The sequence below is a fragment of the Cryptotermes secundus genome, unplaced genomic scaffold (assembly GCF_002891405.2).
Source record: "Cryptotermes secundus unplaced genomic scaffold, Csec_1.0 scaffold395, whole genome shotgun sequence".
NCBI classification, from domain to species: Eukaryota; Metazoa; Arthropoda; class Insecta; order Blattodea; family Kalotermitidae; genus Cryptotermes; species Cryptotermes secundus.
Window position 1 is genome coordinate 691,406 of NW_019742967.1, and position 19,834 is coordinate 711,239.

General features: G+C 38.8%; 2 protein-coding genes across 4 annotated transcripts; one reads left to right on the top strand and one right to left on the bottom strand.

Moving 5' to 3' along the window:
- Positions 1–227: 227 nt before the first annotated feature.
- Positions 228–9,753, top strand: LOC111873502 (enoyl-CoA delta isomerase 1, mitochondrial-like). 3 transcript variants are annotated; one of them, XM_023868269.2, is made up of 7 exons: positions 228–583; positions 3,080–3,244; positions 4,192–4,316; positions 4,917–5,063; positions 5,655–5,773; positions 6,757–6,938; positions 8,141–9,753. In XM_023868269.2, exons 2-7 carry the CDS (start codon positions 3,085–3,087, stop codon positions 8,302–8,304), a joined length of 897 nt encoding a protein of 298 aa, XP_023724037.1. In that variant the 5' UTR covers positions 228–583; positions 3,080–3,084; the 3' UTR covers positions 8,305–9,753. The 3 variants fall into 3 exon arrangements, with proteins under 3 accessions (XP_023724037.1, XP_023724038.1, XP_023724039.1); XM_023868270.2 differs by having other exon boundaries at positions 228–512; XM_023868271.2 differs by lacking the exon at positions 228–583 and adding an exon at positions 851–1,019.
- On the bottom strand, positions 9,290–19,832 carry LOC111873501 (dynein regulatory complex subunit 3). Its single transcript, XM_023868267.1, has 10 exons — positions 19,746–19,832; positions 19,455–19,628; positions 16,941–17,224; positions 15,955–16,133; positions 15,330–15,539; positions 14,810–14,950; positions 14,361–14,577; positions 13,180–13,368; positions 11,629–11,768; positions 9,290–10,282 (listed from the first exon to the last, which is right to left on the bottom strand). Exons 2-10 carry the CDS (start codon positions 19,612–19,614, stop codon positions 9,931–9,933), a joined length of 1,872 nt encoding a protein of 623 aa, XP_023724035.1. The 5' UTR covers positions 19,615–19,628; positions 19,746–19,832; the 3' UTR covers positions 9,290–9,930.
- Positions 19,833–19,834: the final 2 nt, after the last annotated feature.

Sequence of the window (19,834 nt, forward strand, 5' to 3'; positions counted from 1 at the left end):
TTGTGCCTGCAGCTGCCATGGGAAACAAGCACTTTCCTACATCAGAATTATACCTGCGTTGAATAACATGCAAAAAACCGCGAATAAAATATAGATGTTTGAGCAGTCTACCATAAAACAGCGGTATTCCCGAAAAAGCCAATATTCGTCATGTTAAATTAATTCGATATTTAGGTGCTGCGCCCGAATTTGGTAATACTGTACTCATGGGATTGTATTTCATTTTAGTGAGCCGTGGTCTGTACCGGTCTGTACAATTCAGTGATCATCTGATGGAGAGATATGTTAATTACCGTAGCTAGTGGTAGCTACGTAGCTACATTCCTGATTACAGCGTCCTGTTCGGTCCTGGTAGTGTGGCGTTTGTTGTAGAAACGAGTTACCGTCATGTTGGTCGAATTTGTCGTTGGATAGGCTGTTGTAAGACTGTATTCTATAAATCATTTGCAACGGCTGAGTAAAGCATAGTATTAGAATTTCTATTAGATGTGCGCGTAAGAAGACTTCAAAAGGTAATAAAATAACCCCGAAGACAATACTTTTGTGGTGAAGGGTCTCGTTGAACCCACCGAAGTTTGAGCATGTAAGCTTAATTTATTTTGTACCATTATGTAATGATACACTATAACGGACATCATATGAGATTGATCTATTTGTTATAATTATTTGCTATTATTTGAAAGCAAATGAAATTAAAATTATCAATGGATAACTCATTTTTGATAGGATTCAAGTTTTACATTCTGGTATCGCTTATCTGTATGTAAAATGAGGCATGTTACCCCATTCGCTAGAAACAGGTTCCTTGTTGACAGTGTTCGTTTTCAATTTGCCTGATATTCAGTAATCTTTGCCATAAACTTCACATGAAGTATCTTTATCAGTTGTATGTCCGGATTCTTGTAAGAATACGCGTGGCAGAGTACTGTTTGCCACCCCAATCGTGTTTCGTCTTCGTATGTAAGAAGTTCGTGACCGAAAGTATCTTTAAGTTCTAGTTAACATACTGCACTTTAAAGGTTAGTATGTCAATATAAGGTAAGATATTACTGGCCTACTGTAAACTGATGCCAGTTACAGTTATCAGGGAAGATATAACTGAAAAAAAAAATGTATCGTCCAACAGATGAGATTTTCAGTCGACCTTTAAATTATTACTTTAGTCACAAGCCCACTTTATTGATGTATTTTAAATGGAAAAATTATAAATTGATATAAGGGTTATATGTAAAAATGTTTTGTGTGTTTTTGAACTATGGCTTGGTCATTGTGTTTGTATGTACAGTGACTCGTTCCATAGCCAAAGAATGTAGGACCCATTGAAAGCGTGTAAGATCTTTACTGGATTTTTATTAAAATATGATACATAGTCGAAGAGCTATTGAATTTGGAAATGTATTAGAATTACAGAGTTACTTATATTACTTAATTTTATTGTTAAAATCCAAGTGTTATTTCCTTGAAATTTGATGTGTCTGATCTGTTGATGCCATTCATTTTATTAATTGAACCATTAATTTTAGAAAATTAAGCTTCTCTCAGCATGAGCAAAATATAGTGAAACAACTTATATCATGTACTCAGCATAACGGATGGTGGCTGTGTGAGGCTGAAATGTTGTGAACAAATAAGTGAATGTAGTGTAATTCATTCACTCATTTTTATTTTATCCTGTAGATCAAAATACTGTGACATGTAGAATAATTGATAGGCAGTGACTGCAGAATAAGCAAATATAAAAGAGCCATTGCTAAGTAATGGCTCTGCAAACAAGCATGTTTTCATGGCAGTGTAAGTATATAACAATAATAGGAACCCCAGTGGCACAGCAACAGAGGAATGGTGTTTTTTCTATGTGGTCCATGCCAAAATGTTATATATAAGCAGAATGAGTCAGTCAGTCAGTCAGTGAGAGACAAGTAGTTTGAGGGCTCCCAGGGTCATCAGTCAGGCAGTAAAATAAGGTCATGAGTCTTATGGGACTCAAAACCAAGAATCACTATGCTGGCAAAAATCAGCAACAGTAAAAATAAAGTGAGGGTGAGTTGCAAGAAGTGAAAAGTAATTGGTTAGTAAATGAGTCAATTAGAGGACTGCTGTGGGTCAGTTGTTGTGAGCTGTTGCTGTTAGAAGCTGGTAGCTAAGGCCAGGGACAGTTTGGGAACCCAGAGGAAGGGGAACATGTGCTGTTGGAAGGCATTACCAAGCAGTGCAGTGAAGACTGTGAAGGGGAACACTAGTATTTGTATGATAGTGATTTGTAAAGGTGTCGTGTTGTTGTGTGTTTAAGTGTTACCATCAATCCAGAATCTGTCTGTAGTCACCAACATGAGATAACTGGTGTCAGAAGTCCTGTGGGGAAATAAGAGAGAATTGATCTATTTGAATTTCAAGGCTAAACAAAACAAGCAAAAAGGTCAGACACACTAAATCGGTCACAGTCACGTTACACATATTTTTTGCGGGATCCTCAAAGAAGCATTATTCCCCCCAGTCCGATCATCTGAACCAATTCCACTACCCAAACCAGTTCCAGCACCCGAACCAAATCCACTACCTGAACCAATTCCACTACCTAAACCAGTTCCAGCACCTGAACCAATTCCACTACACAAACCAATTCCAGCACCCGAACCATTTCCAGCATCTGAACCAGCCTAGACTCCAAAAGAATCCCAGCCAGAACCTTCATTTCATTTCATTTAAACTGGCTGTTGTTACCTGTTTTTTTTATGTTGTTATGTAATTTGTTACAGAAGATACAGTCTGCTGCTGATGGTTTACTATTACAAAATTCTAAATTATGTACATACCTATTCTAACAGGATTCCGAAATACCTTACCTGATTAGTTTGATGCGAATTCATCAGCTTTATAGTTATTGTACTGTGTAATACATGCAGACAGAACACCCTAACAGTTTCATTGTAAAGTAGACTGTGGTAACTGACCTCATTTGTAAAGGATTTCAAATTCATGTTGTGTGGTCTTTTGGGTTATGACACCATGTAGACTGTCAGGAGGGTAGTAGCCTCATGTTCAGTAGTGGTGTAGTACATGAGATGTTGATGTCTTATAGGAAATATGTCCCTTGGAAGGCAATGTTCATGGCTTTTGCGATGGAGCTGGCAGCCTTACATGTCAGCAGTGACACGCAGTTGTGTGGGACACTATGCAACCAGGCCTCAGAGGGGCTTTTCTTCAAGTGAGAAGTTGGTTGATGTGGCAGTCAATGAAGAAACAGGTAAGGAATTATTTGAATTGATAGGAACATTTTTCTTTGAGCACGACAACTAAGTTTAAGTAATTAGGCAACCAATTAACTAATTAACTATGGTTGTAATGATGTGTCATTCAGAGAGAATCACCTTGTTGCCTGCTTCTGCCAGTGTCTTAATTGGCTTACTTTTTGATCATGAAGCTGGAGCAATAAGTCGTTGTGTAACTTAAGGTTCTCTCTGAACTATACAGTGTTACAACCCAGTGGAGTACAGTCGCTGACATTGGGACCTCATTAACTGACTGACTCTATAGGGCAGCATCCTTCTTGAGAATCAGGCAGTTACACAGCTAATCAACAAATTTCCTATGTTTTATGTAGCTTAAAGTTTCATTACTGTGTTCCCAAGAGCCAGTACTGGACACCATCTTGAGCCAGATGAATCCAGCCAGTCAGAAATCATATGTAATGTTGTATAATGTGCAGATTTGTTATGTCAAGAAGTTGCTTGCTTGCCTGCCCAACCCCCAGGCTGTAGGACCATCCGAGCTGTCTGTGGCTGCATATTCAATATTTTTGCAGCTACTCTCCGTGTCTCGATGCCTTGATGACAGGAGTCACTTGTAATGTGGAATAAACGGGTAACAGTGACTATAATTTATCGTGGAAGGGGATTCAGATGTGCCAAGCTCTCTTTTGTACATCTCTTCAGTAGGATTTAGTTCGGTATTTCGAGTCTAAATAGCAGTGTGAAAGTTTGTTTTGGATTTTTCTACTCCCCCCAAAATGGTATCCCAGAGTTACATCTCCTGTGGGAGGAGGAGGAACCCAATTCAGCCAAGATGAAATTCGTTAACTTTTCAGTCTTATTTGTAGTTTGCACTAAAACAGCTTGTAGCTCTTAAAGACATTGCTTTTCTGCAGAATAATTTTCAGTTATTGCTGCTTACAGTCAGTTGTTTCTCTTCTAGGCATTTCAACAGTGACATTGCAGCGGCTACCAGTGAACAGCCTCAACCTGGAGTTGCTGCAAGAGCTGTGTACAATATTCGATGCCCTAGAAAAGGACAGAAGCCGAGGGATGATTCTTACATCAGTAAGTGAACATCCACATTACCAGAGGTGTGAGAAAGACAGCTGACAATAGGCCATAACAAGAGAAACCTTCAATTTTGCGGACCCATTTCAGCCCATGCAGGTGACTTCAGAAACCTCACATACATAGTATGAGAATGTATTGTGATAGCAGGAATGAATGTTGAGGTTTTGGCAGATTTATACATTTTCAACTTGCCTGAATACAAAAAAAAAGTGGGTTTTGGAGTGTTATTTCACTGCCTGTATGTGCACCCCTAGCACCAGAATGGTTGGACAGATTTCATACATGTTCAGTATTTAAGAGTTACTTGTTTTATGTCGGTGCCCAATGAACATAAACGTTCTACCTCCCAAAATAGGGGCCCTTCATATAGGCTTCAAAATACAGAATGGCAGTATTCTTGGAAACGGCTGTAATGATTTTGAACAAATTTCAGTCACTAATGGAGAACTTTCAAAATCCTTGATTTGGCGGATGCTGAAGGATTGGATAAGTAGTGTTTAGGATCCAAATACAGGCAGTTAAAATGGACTGGCACAGATCTAACAGACACAAATGCTGCTTTGATTGATTTATGTTGTAATCTTTGTACTGCAGGCTTCTTCAACAGTATTCAGTGCAGGTCTGGATATTCTAGAGATGTACAAACCAAAGCCAGACAGAGTGACAGCCTTCTGGACGACTCTGCAAGACACGTGGCTCAAGTTGTTTGGGTCTTCATATCCGACTGTTGCTGCCATTAATGTAAGTCTAGAGAGAGTTATAGTCTTCCGGGTTATAATGCCGTGCAGCTCAGTAGTAGTCCACTGACGTTTCGGAGGAGCATATTGCCCCCATCTCCAGAGTTGTGGAGTCAGTCTAGCAAGAGAGGTGGTGAGCAGAGCGTTGACAACCAAAGAGATTGTACTGTTCATAGTTATCACTGTGAGGACCTGAAATCCGAGAGCATAAGTCTTGTCTAAATGCACGGTTTGTTTGCTTTCTGTTGTATATCATGTGTATCATGGCCCCTAACTATCGTCCTATAGGGCGTGACATCACGTAGTTTGGTAGATAGCTGCTAACATTTCAGAGGAACCTACTGCCTCCATTTTCTGCCCTGAAGATGGAAGAAGGAGATTCTTCCAAAATGCTAACTGTACCAGACTACACGGTGTCACCCCAGAAGACTTCACAGGTTCTCATTGGTGTAATATCAGACCATACAAAACAATAAATATGGCCTAAAATAGCAGACGTTTTCAGACCTCAAAGTGCAGATGGATTGTGAAATTTGTGCATATTGTGAAAGTTTTAGGCTGGGTGCATTACAGTCTCAAATGTGTCTTTGTGCAGGGTCACAGCCCTGCAGGTGGATGCTTGCTAGCTCTCAGCTGCGAGTACCGGGTAATGGTGGGCCCAAAATATACAATCGGCCTTAATGAGACCCAGCTGGGGATTGTGGCCCCAAAATGGTGAGCAACCAATTTACGTCATCCATTTCATGAGTCATTACACAAATAAGGAAAGCTTATAATTATGTCTAGCAATTATCATGCCTACCTGACTCAGATCGGGGACACACGGTAGCGTAGTGGTTAAGGCACTATGTTACAAGTCGGAAGGTCGCGGGTTCAAATACTGATGAGGTCATTGGATTTTTTTCAATTGACCTAATCCTTCCGGCCGCACTATGGCCCTGGGGTTCACTGAGCCTCTAACAGAAATGAGTACCAGGGATTAAATAAATAATTTTCCTGGGTAGTAAAGTGCGGTCAGCACATAAGGCTGACAACCTTACCGCCATCTTTGAGCCGATTTTCTAGAAAATGTGGGACCCTCAACGTCTCACAACCCTATGGGCCTTCATGGCCTGTTAAAGGGATAGCTTTACCCTTTTTTTTTTTCCTGGCTCAGATCACTTGTACATTTCCTCACCTCCAGACAAATGTCAGTAACATACATAGCTTAAAATGGGCCATGACCACTTTCCTACCATGGCCTTACCTGCTTACCATTTATGATCATCCTTCATTTGCATTTGATTGTATATTAAATACAGTGGAACACCCGTTTAATATTCCTCAGTTTAATGTATTCACTCATTTAATGTTCAATTTCATTGATTCCAAGTCAATTTTAATCTCAGTTGCTTTTGAGTTGGAGGTTGCAGTGAGAGGTGTGGCTTCTGGGGAACACAGTTGAAGCTTTCATCAAAGTAAGTGCAGTGATGTCTTCTCGTACATTTAGCCGTGGCAAGTTGGAGCAGATTTCCAGCATTTTTGCAAACTGTTGGTCTCCAGTGTCACACTGATTGACATCTAATCCATGACAGATGCAGTGATAGTTTCCCAAAAAGTTATGATTCTGTTCCAAGTTAACACAGCACACTGTCCGAGAACACTTCATTGCAGTTTGTCAACTGCTGATCTGTATGAGTGTACCATTCTGATTACAGGTTTCAGTATTCAATGAGGAATGTAATTTCCAGTCGGCAGACTGAACTAGCACTTTCAACGGGCCAACTGTTCACAACCGATGAAGCCTTAAAAATTGGATTAATAGATGAAATAGCAACAGATAAAGCTGATGCCATAGCTAAGGCTGAGAAGTTTTTGCTTAGAATGTCAAAAATATCCAGTAAGTATAACTTTGAAGTGCTGTTGTTCATGATTTGTTTTAATTAAAATTTCTGCAGTAAGTTTGCTGTTAAGGGCAGATCAAGTTTTATATACTGTTCACTAGAATTTAGGGAACAGACCAGTGTTTGGGGGGGGGATCATGTATGGCCTTTACCATTTATTGCCCAGGAACTAGGGATTGAAATCTGCTGCTACAATAGCGCTGACATCCTAATTTTAACTCGGTGGTAATGATATTTGTATAGTGGTTAGTGGGACGCTGCAATAGACAGAGTTTAAAGGACAAATTATGCAATCGCAATAAATTGTTTTGTTATTGAGTTCTTTTTTTAGCAAGACTGCGAATGTGCGTTTGAATGGAATACTGTATGTGTGATGTGTATATAGGTGCTTCAAGACTGACCCCAAATTTTCACTGTCTGTCATGAACTGTATGGATTGATGTCAGTCTTGCATGGTCATTTCATGCTCTCTCTCTTACGCATAACCACACATGCACACGTGAGCTTAGTCACAGTGTGACATGCATACATTACAGTTGGTAAGAAGGTGGAGGAGTAACATGTGATAAGATAGGATGAATTTTTTAAATGAATATCCTGTGTTAGAAATGTTTCACCAGAATGGCTGCAGCCCTGTAATACTTCACATTATCATCATTCTGAACATTGGGTTCTTGTTTACAAACATCACACTGTAGCTGATGAAACAGGACTTAGGATGGCTGATGTTCACTGAAGACATACTGTATAGTTCAGGAATGAGAGACTGTGAAACACTTTTGAATGAGTGGCTTCCTGTGTTCAGGGACAGCTGTAACGCTGAACAATCCACCTGTATCTGCGAACGTCAGTCATTAGTATGAACATTAACACAGCTAATAAGCCTCTCTGTACAACTCCTGTGTTCCTGTGTTTAAAATCTTGCAGGTGAAGAACAGTCAGCATTGGTACTATAGAGAAGTCATTCACAAACACCTTAAATTTCAGAAAGTGAGTGCAAGATGGGTACCAGAGATGCCGGATCAAGTATGAACCACCCTTATATGTTTTGTGCGGGAGGACATGCTGACGTAATGTTACCATGATGTTGCCTTTCCTTACAACCTGAAGGAAGTGGAGAAGGGGGGGGGTATTGTTACGTGATTACAGTTATGAATTTGACAGGATTGCTAGTAACATTCTGCTTGTAATTTTGCAGCAACAGCACGTAAGTTGGCAAAGTTGTCCTGTAGACAGGAGCCCCTGGAATGGCTTGTTGCCAACAGACAGAAGGACTTGCAAGAATTCATGGGGTTTGTGACCCTTCCTGCAGTACAGAAGGGGCTTGATCTGTACCTGGAGTCACTCAAGAAGAAAAAATAAATAACCTCTGCTCTCTCTTTATTTTCTAACAGATGTCAAACACTAAGTGATATTATGTATACGTACTGTCCGATATAAGGGACAGAATTTTATATACTTGTATGTTGTGTGATGGGTAATATGCTGGATTAGAGCAGTTGGAGGGGCGTGGATACGCATGCTTTCATTTTGTGGAGAAATGTCTCACAAATATTCTTACCTGCCAAGGTAGAATTTTTGTGCGACTGATGAACTGAGTCGATGTTTGTTGGCTCCTGATAATGTGGTCATGTCAGACAATCATTGCATCGATACAGAAGTGGCGATGTAGAGAGAAAATTTCCTGAAATCTCCCACTTTATTTTGTATTGATGCTACTCACTGCTTGCTTACCATTTCAAAGCGGAGAGGTCGTAATGTCAGTTGGAATTATAGCATTTCAGATCTAAAAGGAAGTGTTAATTGACAGATATCATCTTCCGAATTGCAATGCCGTGCAGTTTGGTAGAAGTCTAAAGGCATTTTGGAGGAACTTTCCACTTCCGTCTCGAGGGTTGAAGAGCAAATTAAGAAAGAAACAGTCAGTAAGCAGGTTGCAAGTTGCTGGTTTCTTGCTTGGCTTCCTCTTCGATCCTGAAGATGGGATCAATATATTCCTCTGAAACATCAGTGGATTTTCATCAAATTACATAGTGTTAACAACCCACATGTTAGCTCAGTTGCTCAAATTGCTCTTGGCACAGTGCGCATGTGTAGAATGATGGAAGTAGTGGAGGTCATGTGTCTTTGTCTGAATGATTCAGCTGAAAACTGCTGCATGGATCTTGATGAAATTTAATATGAATGTTAGGCCACTGAATGCTACCCAAGCCTTGGATTTTTTAATTCTGTAAAATCTGTTACAACATCATGGCAGACGCATGACCTTGCGATGCAGGAACAGCTCTGGTGGCACTTCTAGAATGCACTAACCATTCTGCTTATTATAGAATGATTTGACACCATCTCTTGTCACTCAAATATATATTTATATGATGCCTTTACATGTTTCGGTGAGTAAATGACCATCCTCAGAAGGCATAACAACATGTTGAGGAAACTACTATTACATTGGTCATAGTACATGAAATTGAGTCAAAGTTTTATATACAGATTTTAATTGAGACAAATTGTTGAGTTAAAATTTGTTAAAATTCTTCGTAGTTGGTTAGGAATCTGCAATTATGTTGTTAGGTTGTTACTCTTTTCGTTGTGTGGTGAGGCATTGATTCGTGATGTGTTGTGTTGATATCCCGGTTCCCTGTTAAACCCAAGTTGCACTTAACATTCTGTGTTCATCAGAGCTGTTAGCAACAGCTAGGAGCATTCAGAATGCCAGGTACAGAGGAGGCATACAGAAACTGTTGAATTAATTATGTACATGAGATTAGAGCCTGTTATAAGCCTGTGAGGAACTGCTTCATATATACATGGTAATGCCAAAAAAATGAGATGTTACATATTTTTATACTTAAGAAATGAAATATAAATCATGTTATTAAAGATGTGTATAAATTGTATAGTTAATTGTCAGAAATGTAAATTGAGAAGTGCTTGCGTATAACGTATCCAGAAATTTATGAAACACTAAAAATTTAAAATTCTTATTTAAACTTTTTGCAGTGCTGAAATCTTGTTGACTGTCCAGTCGGCTGGCTTTTTATTTTCACCTTTAGTTTCTGGTTCCACAGCAGAGTTGACGTCCGCAGTTGCGTCTGTGGTTGAGGTCTTGGATAGTACAGCATTGGTAGGTGCATCTTTGCTGTCTCTTGCCAGGGGTTGAGGAACTGCAGTCTGAGGTTCCGGCTTTTGTTCTGTTTCACTGTGTTGCTCCTCAGAGGGCAGTAGAGATGCCATGGCATTCAGCAGTAAAGTCTGAAGATCTTCAAATTGCTCCCTTTGGATGTCTAAGAAGTGATTGATTTCTATGACTCTCTGACGAGAGCGCTGCACTTCACCTCTGCAAAAACAGTGTGCGGTATAATTTCCATAAATCAAAAGTACTTACCAAATTCCACACGTCCAAGTTTCTGCATAAATATAAATGAAAAAGGAACCGATAGAATAATTAGCCATGTATTCATTTGCTGAATATGTTGATAGTTCAGACATACTGAGACCACAGAAGGAAGTCCCTTCGGTGAGGGGGGAAGCTTTCCTGTGTCAACTTCCTCTGGCTCATGTAAACCAGTCCAAATGTTTATTTTAAGCTAAGGTGATCAGCTGGCTGTTGCTACGGGCATTGTGTAAACCCACTGGTTAAATGGCTGGATGGGGAAAGAAGGGAAGTTCACATGAAGGGGGGGGGGCACTGTGCTACAAGCTGGAAAGTCATGGGTTGGAATCCTGATGAGTGGATTTTTTTTTTCAGTTGACCTAATCCTTCCAGATGCACTATGGCCCTGGGGTCGACTCAGCCTCTAACAGAAATGAGTATCAGGAATATTCCTGGGGTGTAAAGGGCAGCTGGTGTGTAAGGCTGACATCCTTACCGCCATCTGTGAGCCGACCGTCTAAAATGTGGGAGCGTTGACGTCTCACAACCCTACAGACCTTTACGGCCTGTTACAGGGATAGCTTTACCTTTTTACCTTAACACTGGTGGGGGGGAGGTGTAATGACTCAAGGGGTGTGTGGAAGGCACTGATCTGTGGACATCTTTAGGTGACATCAGTGTTGCTGTGGGGTAGATTTTGCTCTCTATCAGCATGTCCAGTGTTTTTCAATTTCAGTGTCCATTTCGTAGTGAGGTGTAGAGTAGCTTAGACAGGCCACAGGTTCTACATTCAGGGAACCAAGACTGGAGTCCCAGTAGGCGTTTGTTAGTGTCCACTGTAACCATTCTGACTGCAGGCTCTTTCCTGGGGCTTTAAAGCTGCTGGGGGTGTGTTTAGCTGACCACTCACTTGCATCCAGTGGTGAGGTTAAGAATGCCTGGAGCTGTATCTCCATCCCCATATGCATTTATGGCATGATGCTTAATTAAGCATGGGGAGAACTTTATTAACCCTTTGATTAATCAGTTTAAACATTATTGTATTTTGCTATCAACCAGTTTTTAGCAAGTATTTTAATTTTAGGGGGAGCAGAGGGTTGATTTGGGACTCTACAAGAGGATAACCTGAACCTCCAGTTTTCTGTTTGTAATTTATTGTTAAAACAAGACTGGACTGAAACAGGGTTTCAAAAATGATGTAACATATAAACCAGAAGGGAAAAAGATGCTGTTTTGTCATGTAACAGGTCTCGGTAGTCCTTGGAAAGGTTGGTAGTGTATAGACTACAGGCACATACTGGTATACTTACGTAGCGATTTGGTCACAGTAACTTTCGACCCATTTTCGAATCCTTGTCACCAGTTCATCCTCACGGCTATCAATGGTTTGTATATGGGTGTCATGTGATTGTGTTATAGCACTATTCAGTGATTCTTTGTTGAGCATGATCTGGAAGAGAAATATTACAATATAAATTTATGTATGTAATTTGTTGCTAGAACACTGCAGTCAGAACTTATTCTAATGCTGTGTTCACTACATGAGGTTTTGTTAAGTCTTATTATTAATATTGTAGTTCTGGTATAAACAATTAAAATTTGGATATGAGTTTCACACAACAGTGAGTATGAAGACTGCAGTCTTCTGGGATGTGTAACACCGTACAGTTCAAAGAGAGCCCAGTGTTTGGAGGAGCAAATCAGTTTCATCTTAGCTTTCCACCTGTTTCTGTTCATGTCTTCCTTGGCTTACTCTTCAACCCTGAAAATGGAGGTGAGACACTCCTCTGAAACCCGGTAGTGCTCTGTGATGAATACAGAGGTTTGCGTGTTGGTTGCAAATTCATATCCTGAACATGAAACAACATGGGCCATATTTGCAATTATTTCTGCATAGTAGAACCCCGATATAATGTTCCACGATTTAAGGTTTTTGCTTGTAATGTTTAATTTCGATTATCTTCGGTCAGTGATGACAGTGTTTAATTTTGTCTATTTAAGATTTTCTTCAGTTTAATATTGAAAACAAGTGCAGAATAAATTTCAGTTAGAATAAGACCAGAAGATGGTGGAAATAAAGCAATCATTTCAGTCGGTATTGTGAACACTTGCAGGTGTAAGATTAAATAAAAGAAAATAAATCCAAGGTAAAGGACAGATTTTGATGACCCATAATTCTGTTCTGGATGGCTCCGATGTATTTTCACCATTGCACCACAGGTGGACAGATTTGTTGTTTTTTTTTTTTATTGCTAGTGGGGTGGGACTAAGTCCCTTGCACTGCGGCCACTTCTGGCCAATTGTACCAGCCCCAGATGATAGGTGAGGGTGATTGTGGAGCAATTGGCGGAATGAAGATTGGCAGGGGAAACCGAAGTACTCGGAGAAAACCTGCCCCAGCGCCACTTTGTCCACCACAAACCCCATTTGACCAGACCTGGGATCGAACCCGGGCCGCCACGGTGAATAGCCAGCGACTAACCGCTTGAGCTATGGCGCGGCCTTGGACAAATATTAGTAACTGTCTACTAGACTATAAGGCATCGCAGGTGAGAAGACAGGAGTCTTCATGGTAATATCTGATTTTATGTACGAATCACCCGAATATTGGAGTGTCCATCAAGACAAATTTTCAGGAAATTGTGTGTGAGGTTAAGAGAAGTGACTGAAAATTGAATGAGACATAGAACAAAACACGTTCAGATATCTCTCATTCGCAAGTAAAGGAAACCTGTGGAAGTATGTGGAGACAGTGCAACATGACACGGAGTATCGGAGATGTGTGTTGATTTTGCCCAGAGGTGGAAATAGACCACTCCAGTACTCTTGACAGTATATAGAAAATATAAAAATATAAATACCTGCTTTAGCTCTGGCACTGCCAGAACGGTTCCAGCATTTAAATTGGTAAGGTATGCATGGGCAACTTCCGACAGTTCTTCACTATAACTAGCTTCCAGATTTCGAATTTGGACAAAGAACGATTGTGCTGCCTTGATGAAGGCAGATACCAGGTTAGTCATGTTCTGTTGAAAACTGCCATTTACCTCCTGTTATTAAAAGAAATGTAAAGATCATTGACGTCGCCTTTCTACATTTATTGATGTTAGTAAGAGAATGCTAGTGACAGTACAGCCTTAGCCATGAGAACAGTAACTTGACTGATACTTCTGTCCACTAATTGGCAGCACTAGTGAATCAGTGTGTGTTGAATCCCTTCACTACATAATTAAAAAATTTTGTGTTAAACAGTCACTGGGATTCATTCTGTATTATGTTTGCGGTAAATGTTTTATATGTCAAAAATGGAAAAATAAATTTACTCAGTGCTTTTTAGAGAATTGTTGAAGCTAATATGTCAAAATTTTGTTTTGAATGTGTAAAAAATTGTGACTAGTAAAGGAGACCTTCATTTCTCAGTTTGATCCACAAACAGAAACCCAGATATCTGATGCGGATGTTTAAAGTGTCTTCAAGAGAAGTGAACTATGAATGTTAAAGTCAGATCCTTGCTAATCATCTTCATTGACATGAAAGAATTGTCCATAATGAACTAATACAAACTTAAAAAAAGAAAAGCCTTCATGTATATGTTTATCAAGCTTTGCATCCAGAACTGTCAAGATCATGGCATACACATTCATTAAAATCATGATTTCAGAATGTCCCTTGAGGGCTATACATATATTATGCATGTACCATAACTAGAGGGGGCATGCAGTAGTGTAGTTAGTTGAGACATGCTACAAGTCAGAAGATCGCAGGCTTGAATCCCAATGAAGTCATTGGATTTTTCAATTGACCTGATCCTTCCCAGCTGCACTTTGGCCCTGGGGTCAACTCAGCCTGTAAGGGAAATGAATACCAGGAATCTTCCTGGGAGTAAAGTGTGGTTGGCACATAAGGCTGACAACCTGACCACCATCTATGAACTGAATGTCTAGAAAATGTGACAGCCATGATGTCTTACAAGCCTATAGCCTTCCATGGCGTCTCACAGAGATAGCTTTACCTTTATCAAAGCAGACAATTCAATAGTTACCTCCAGTTGTTCGTAGAGTGTGAGCTCTTGTGCCATGAGCTCATACCAAGCTGTTTGGCATTCCTTATTAAACTGGTCACTCAAGATCTGCACCCTGGCAACATATTCCACCTGAGCAGCACTTTCTTCCATGTCCAGCAAGTCTTGTATAGATTTTAGGATATTGCGAATCTTCAAAAATATCTCAGCTTTTCTCTCCAGAAAATTTTCTGTGTACCTGCTCATTCAAAGGAAAAAGATAAATTTAGATTTTTTGGGTTGTGACACTGTGCAGTGTGGTATGTGGATAACAGTGTTTTAGAGGAATTTATGTCTTCAGCTTCAAGGTAAAAGAGCTACTTCTACACTGCATAACAACCAATAAGACAAATCTAATAGTCTGCAACTGAGAAACTTCAGTCTCAAACTGTTTTTCTGTGTCCCTGGGAATGCTTGTGTTCTTCACTTACTGTTGGCATGAAACTGTGTTCATCTCTTTAGCCGCATCCACACACTGGTAATATTGTCTTATCTCTTCCTGTCGAATCTCATGTTGCTCCAGTCCCACCTTGAAAAGCTGACGGATCACATTCATTGCTTCATCATGAAACCTAAGTTACAACAAGTTAAGGAAATGCATGGGTAAGAGGAGAAGACAGGCACAGTAACTTGAGGAAAACTGATCCAGTTTCCTCAACAATTTGGAGCAGAATAAAAAAGGGAAGGCAAATGAAAGCTCTCCCTGTAACAGGCAGTGAAGGCCCATAGGGTTAAGAGATGTCGAGGTTCCTATATTTTCTAGACAGCCTGCTCACAGATGGCAGTGGGGTTGTCAGCCTTATGCGCTGGACTGAGGAGAAGGATGTTTGGAAGCACAGAAACTAATGCAGAGGCTTAGTTACTACTTGACCCACTTAGTGGAAACATCTAAACAAGAAGGGTTGTCACAAAAGCCCACTATTGGAGCTTTCATGAGTAGTGAAAGGATACTTATTATAAACATCTGTTGCTACATCTCCCATTGTAAAGAGTGCTTTGCTGTCTGTATCATTTGTAAACATGGCACTGAATAACTGGTCTCCATCAAGGTTCTCAACAAACGCTTCCGTATGGCGAGCCAGTTCCATAGTCCGAGCTTCAGCATCCTCTCTTGTTTGTCTTTTCTTTTCTTCTGTTTCTTCTAGCTGCTGTAGAATATCCCTGAGAAACAAATTTACATGTTGCCCAGTCAATGTCAACATTCCGTCCCATTGATGTGTGTGTTTTGAGTCTGATCTATCTTGAAGTATATAACATTGAATGTTAAATACTATTCAAGGTCAATCTGACTTGAATCACTGATTGGGCACAATATCCCTAACAAAATAGAGTTCCTTTCTAGACTTGTATAATTTTATGTATATTCCCACGTGATGGTGGTTATTTAGCAAACTAAACATAATTAGAGTATATTCATATATATGTATATAGAAATATACAGGTAGACTGCTATTTATGTCTTCTAGTTGTATGTGTTATGACTGAAAGGAATCATGCTTATTATGCATTTAAAATCTGCAATTTAATTCTGTTATCTAATTGCCTTAACTCATATTATATGAAAGTTGAAACTTACTTATAGCTGCCTTCCGCTATTGCTCGTTCTTCTGCTGAAATGATACGATACTCATAGTAGGTCAGCTTTGGTAAGAAGGCACAAATGTAAACTCGAAAATCTCTGTTTCCATTGCATACACAAGGGTTCCCTGCCATATTCAGGGAGTACAGATGAGAAAATTGACGTAAATAAATCACCTGCATATAAAAAGACACATAGAACTATATATTTGGCACACCGTGTCTCCCTGAAGTATATTGCCTATCAGTAATTGTAAATAACAGGCAGAAGTGCATGCTATAGAGTGGCTCCAGCTTTAAAGAAGGAATAACGCTCAGAAATGGAATTGGGAATGAAGATTTGAGCAGCACCGGACAGCTGCACATCATTTTAACGGCCATGGCTACCATACATATTGATAAAGAGTACACAGTAAATTTCTTAATATTGTTTAGCATTCTCTGTTAGGTCTGTTAGAGGAAACAGGACAGAAAATTTACATTTTTTGTACACAAAGTGAAGTTTCCTTCAGCACAGTGGATTCATCCCTTGCAAGAAGCACCTTCAGTGAATTCATGTTGGATCAACTAAAAGGGATCACACCTGGATATTTGCACTGTTACATGTTCCAAACTAAACAACAAACGAAGTTAGTAATACGAATGCATACACAAAAGTGAAACCTGTAGCTTCTTGACCAGTAGTGATATTTTCCATATTCTTTTCGTGCATATAATTTAATTTTTTGTGTTTGACAAGTAATTGTGTTCACATGCATAATTGAATTTGTGTTGGAGAAGGGTTCACTGTGCTAGATTTTGAGAAATTAGTTCCTTCTTTACATGTCCTGCTAATACTGTGTGGTCTCGATACTGATAGCCTCATTAAATAATGAACTCCAGAAAATCACTACTTTGATTTTTAAATCTGAGTATTGGAAAAACACCCACACACAAAAATAAACAGCACAGGGAAGCCTTTGCAACTAACCACCCCTTACTTACATCATTACGATCTTCAATTTGATTATTTCCGATGCTGAAGATCATGAGGTTCACGAGAGTTTCCATGTTCTCCAGTTTACTGATTCGATTTTCAAACAATGTTAATACTTCCAGTTTCACGAGTACTTCCAGATTTTCAATAATTTCAATATTGTTGAATGACAGGTCAAGTTCCTTTAAATTTGCCAAAAAGCTTAAACCTTCAATCTTCTCAATCATGTTATTACCAAGGTGAAGCTTCACTAATGATGTCATCATCCACAAATGATCAATCTTCAGGATATCTGAAGAAATCCAGACATACACATACATATCATTTTAATGAAATGTGAGACACAGGGTTGACAATGAGGGCAGGAGGAAAGAGAAAGGAAGAAGAAAGTAGGTGTAGTTATATTTATTTGTAGTTTACTTCATGACTGTATAACTTGAATATCAGTTGCGGTAGCCTGTAACCCAATCTAGGTTTGAAATTGGTTCCTCCAGAACATTCGTGTTTATGCTGCGCCAATGTGTATACAGGAGTTCAAATGTTGGGTGAGACCCCAGCTACCGTGACTCAGGTCTTTTCATGGTCTGTTGGAGTCCTTCAAGATAAATACTGAGAAAGTACCTTAAGTAGGTCATGACCACTTCATTCTATATTCTTTATAATCCATTACTCACTAATCATCCTACAACTTGACACTATATAGTCTGAGCTACTGATCATTGTTAAATAAATAAATGCAACAATATAATTTATAATTTTAAACAAATTCTATATAATACGAGTATTTCCAGCTCCCTTGGAAGTCGTTTCCTAGACAGCTCAACATCGTCACCCAGCCCAGCTCCAGGTTTTGATGCCCTGTGTGTTAGAGTTTCAGCATGGGATGGAAACAATGAGAACACTTTAAAAAATATATTAAAAAATATATTACCATTTTCTGTTATTTTATTTTTCTTTTATCTGTTACTATTAATGCATTTTAACAGAAGAAGTGTGAATGTTCACAGATGAATAATTTAAGACCCACTAGTTTGTTGTATTTTACCGTCCTGTTGCACCGATTCACGTCCATGATGTGTATGTATTGACCATCTTCTAGTGCACACAATCTCACTTGTCACTTCACTACATCTTTCGGCATCACTGTGCCATCCTCAGGTGTGTCATTTACGTTAAACTATTCCATTGCTCGCCATCATGTGTCGTTTATAAAATGATTTAAAATGTATCTTCGTCATGTACTAATAATAAAATTTATATAAATTGTCAATGAAAAATCCGTCGAGTGTAACAGTGTTTTTAGGTCACTTATTTATCTCACTTGCCTTACATGTTTCGGTTCAAGAGAAACCATCATCAGAGGCACGTATTACAAACACATGAAAATACTGGCGTTGTTTAATGTACACAGTATGTAAGCTGCGTGGACGCTGTTACAGATGTCGAAGTGTAAAAGCACAACACTTTCTAGTAACGTTGAATGCACGTACAACTCTTGCATTCCATCTGAAAATTGCCCTCAAATTAAGCCGTCAATGTTAAAATATTTAAAAGTTTAAAAGTTTAAAACATTTAAAGTAAAATGTTAGGCTCTTTCCAAACTAAACCGTCAATGTTAAAATATTTAAAAGTTTAAAACATTTAAAGTAAAATGATAGGCTCTTTTCAAATTAAACCGTCAATGTTAAAATATTTAAAAGTTTAAAACATTTAAAGTAAAATGNTGTTAAGATTATCATCTTATACAACACACGCAGCCACAAGAGAAGGACACATCACAAGACGCAGTGAGTACTAAACATTATAAAACAACACGTAACAGCAGTCAAAACGTAACATTAATAAGTAACATTTTCACGTTGCAGGTATACACAAAATATAGGAAGAATGACTCCCATAGCGGAAGATTGATATAATAAGTGAGTTTGAAATACAATGTATAAGATGATAAATCTTAACAAAATTTTAATATATAAATTTTATTATAGTACATGATGAATATACATTTTAAATCATTTTATAAACGACACATGATGGCAAGCAGTGCAATAGTTTAACGTAAATGACACACCTGAGGATGGCACAGTGATGCCGAAACATGTAGTGAAGTGACAAGTGAGACTGAGTGCACTAGAAGATGGCCACTAGTTTGTTTATAATACAAAATATCTAGTGGAAAGGAATCTGAACAAGGATCTTAGTAAACCTCAGATCCTACAATCTTATTAAAACCAGACACCATTATATAACGGGTTAAAGCTTTCCAAAAAACTTAGGCCAGAAAAAAAAAAATGTTGAAAAACATAATTCCTTTTTATTAACATCTGCAATGTACATTAGGCATTTCATTATGATGTTGTATTTACTATAAAAGACAGTCTCATGAAAGTCCAAAAAAAGGGAAATTTTAATTGTAAATCATATGTAAATTATCTCCTACCTGCAGATGATGTAAACAATATGATAAATGCAAATACAGTTTTGGGGCCTAATATAATACATTTGTAGAAATGTTAACTAACTTAAAAACTCCAGTCGGAGCCTTATAATCTCTTGAAGTACAATTCCTTCCTCGTCTACCAATCTGCCCTCTTCCCCTGCCGGTCTCTCTTCTTCCAGTGCTTTCATTATCATTGTTGTGTCAATGACACCAGGCTCCAAATCCTCATGGATTATACTCATATTTAGAATGTTTTCTAATAAAGACACAAATTAATAACACATTAGTGGGTATAAATCTAGTCGCTTAATTTAATAAAATTTGAGCGCAACGTAATGCTTTGTTATCTAAATAATATATTTCTTATTATTACATTTCGTCCTCTTTAATGTACCACTCTTTCGCGTCCCTTGTTGTCATGGCAACAGAATGAAAATGACTTGTCGGAAGTGAAGTCAATGG

Bases quoted from the DNA above. Each gene is read 5' to 3' on its own strand.
- LOC111873502 (XM_023868269.2), top strand. From the start codon at position 3,085: ATGTCCCTTGGAAGGCAATGTTCATGGCTTTTGCGATGGAGCTGGCAG. The intron at 5,064-5,654 runs GTAAGTCTAGAG...GTCTTTGTGCAG, and splicing joins CGACTGTTGCTGCCATTAAT to GGTCACAGCCCTGCAGGTGG. The intron at 5,774-6,756 runs GTGAGCAACCAA...TTCTGATTACAG, and splicing joins GGGATTGTGGCCCCAAAATG to GTTTCAGTATTCAATGAGGA.
- LOC111873501 (XM_023868267.1), bottom strand. From the start codon at position 19,614: ATGAGTATAATCCATGAGGATTTGGAGCCTGGTGTCATTGACACAACA. The intron at 17,225-19,454 runs GTTAGTTAACAT...GGATTTCTTCAG, and splicing joins GCTCCGACTGGAGTTTTTAA to ATATCCTGAAGATTGATCAT. The intron at 10,283-11,628 runs GTAAGTATACCA...CTGTTTTTGCAG, and splicing joins TACTGTGACCAAATCGCTAC to AGGTGAAGTGCAGCGCTCTC.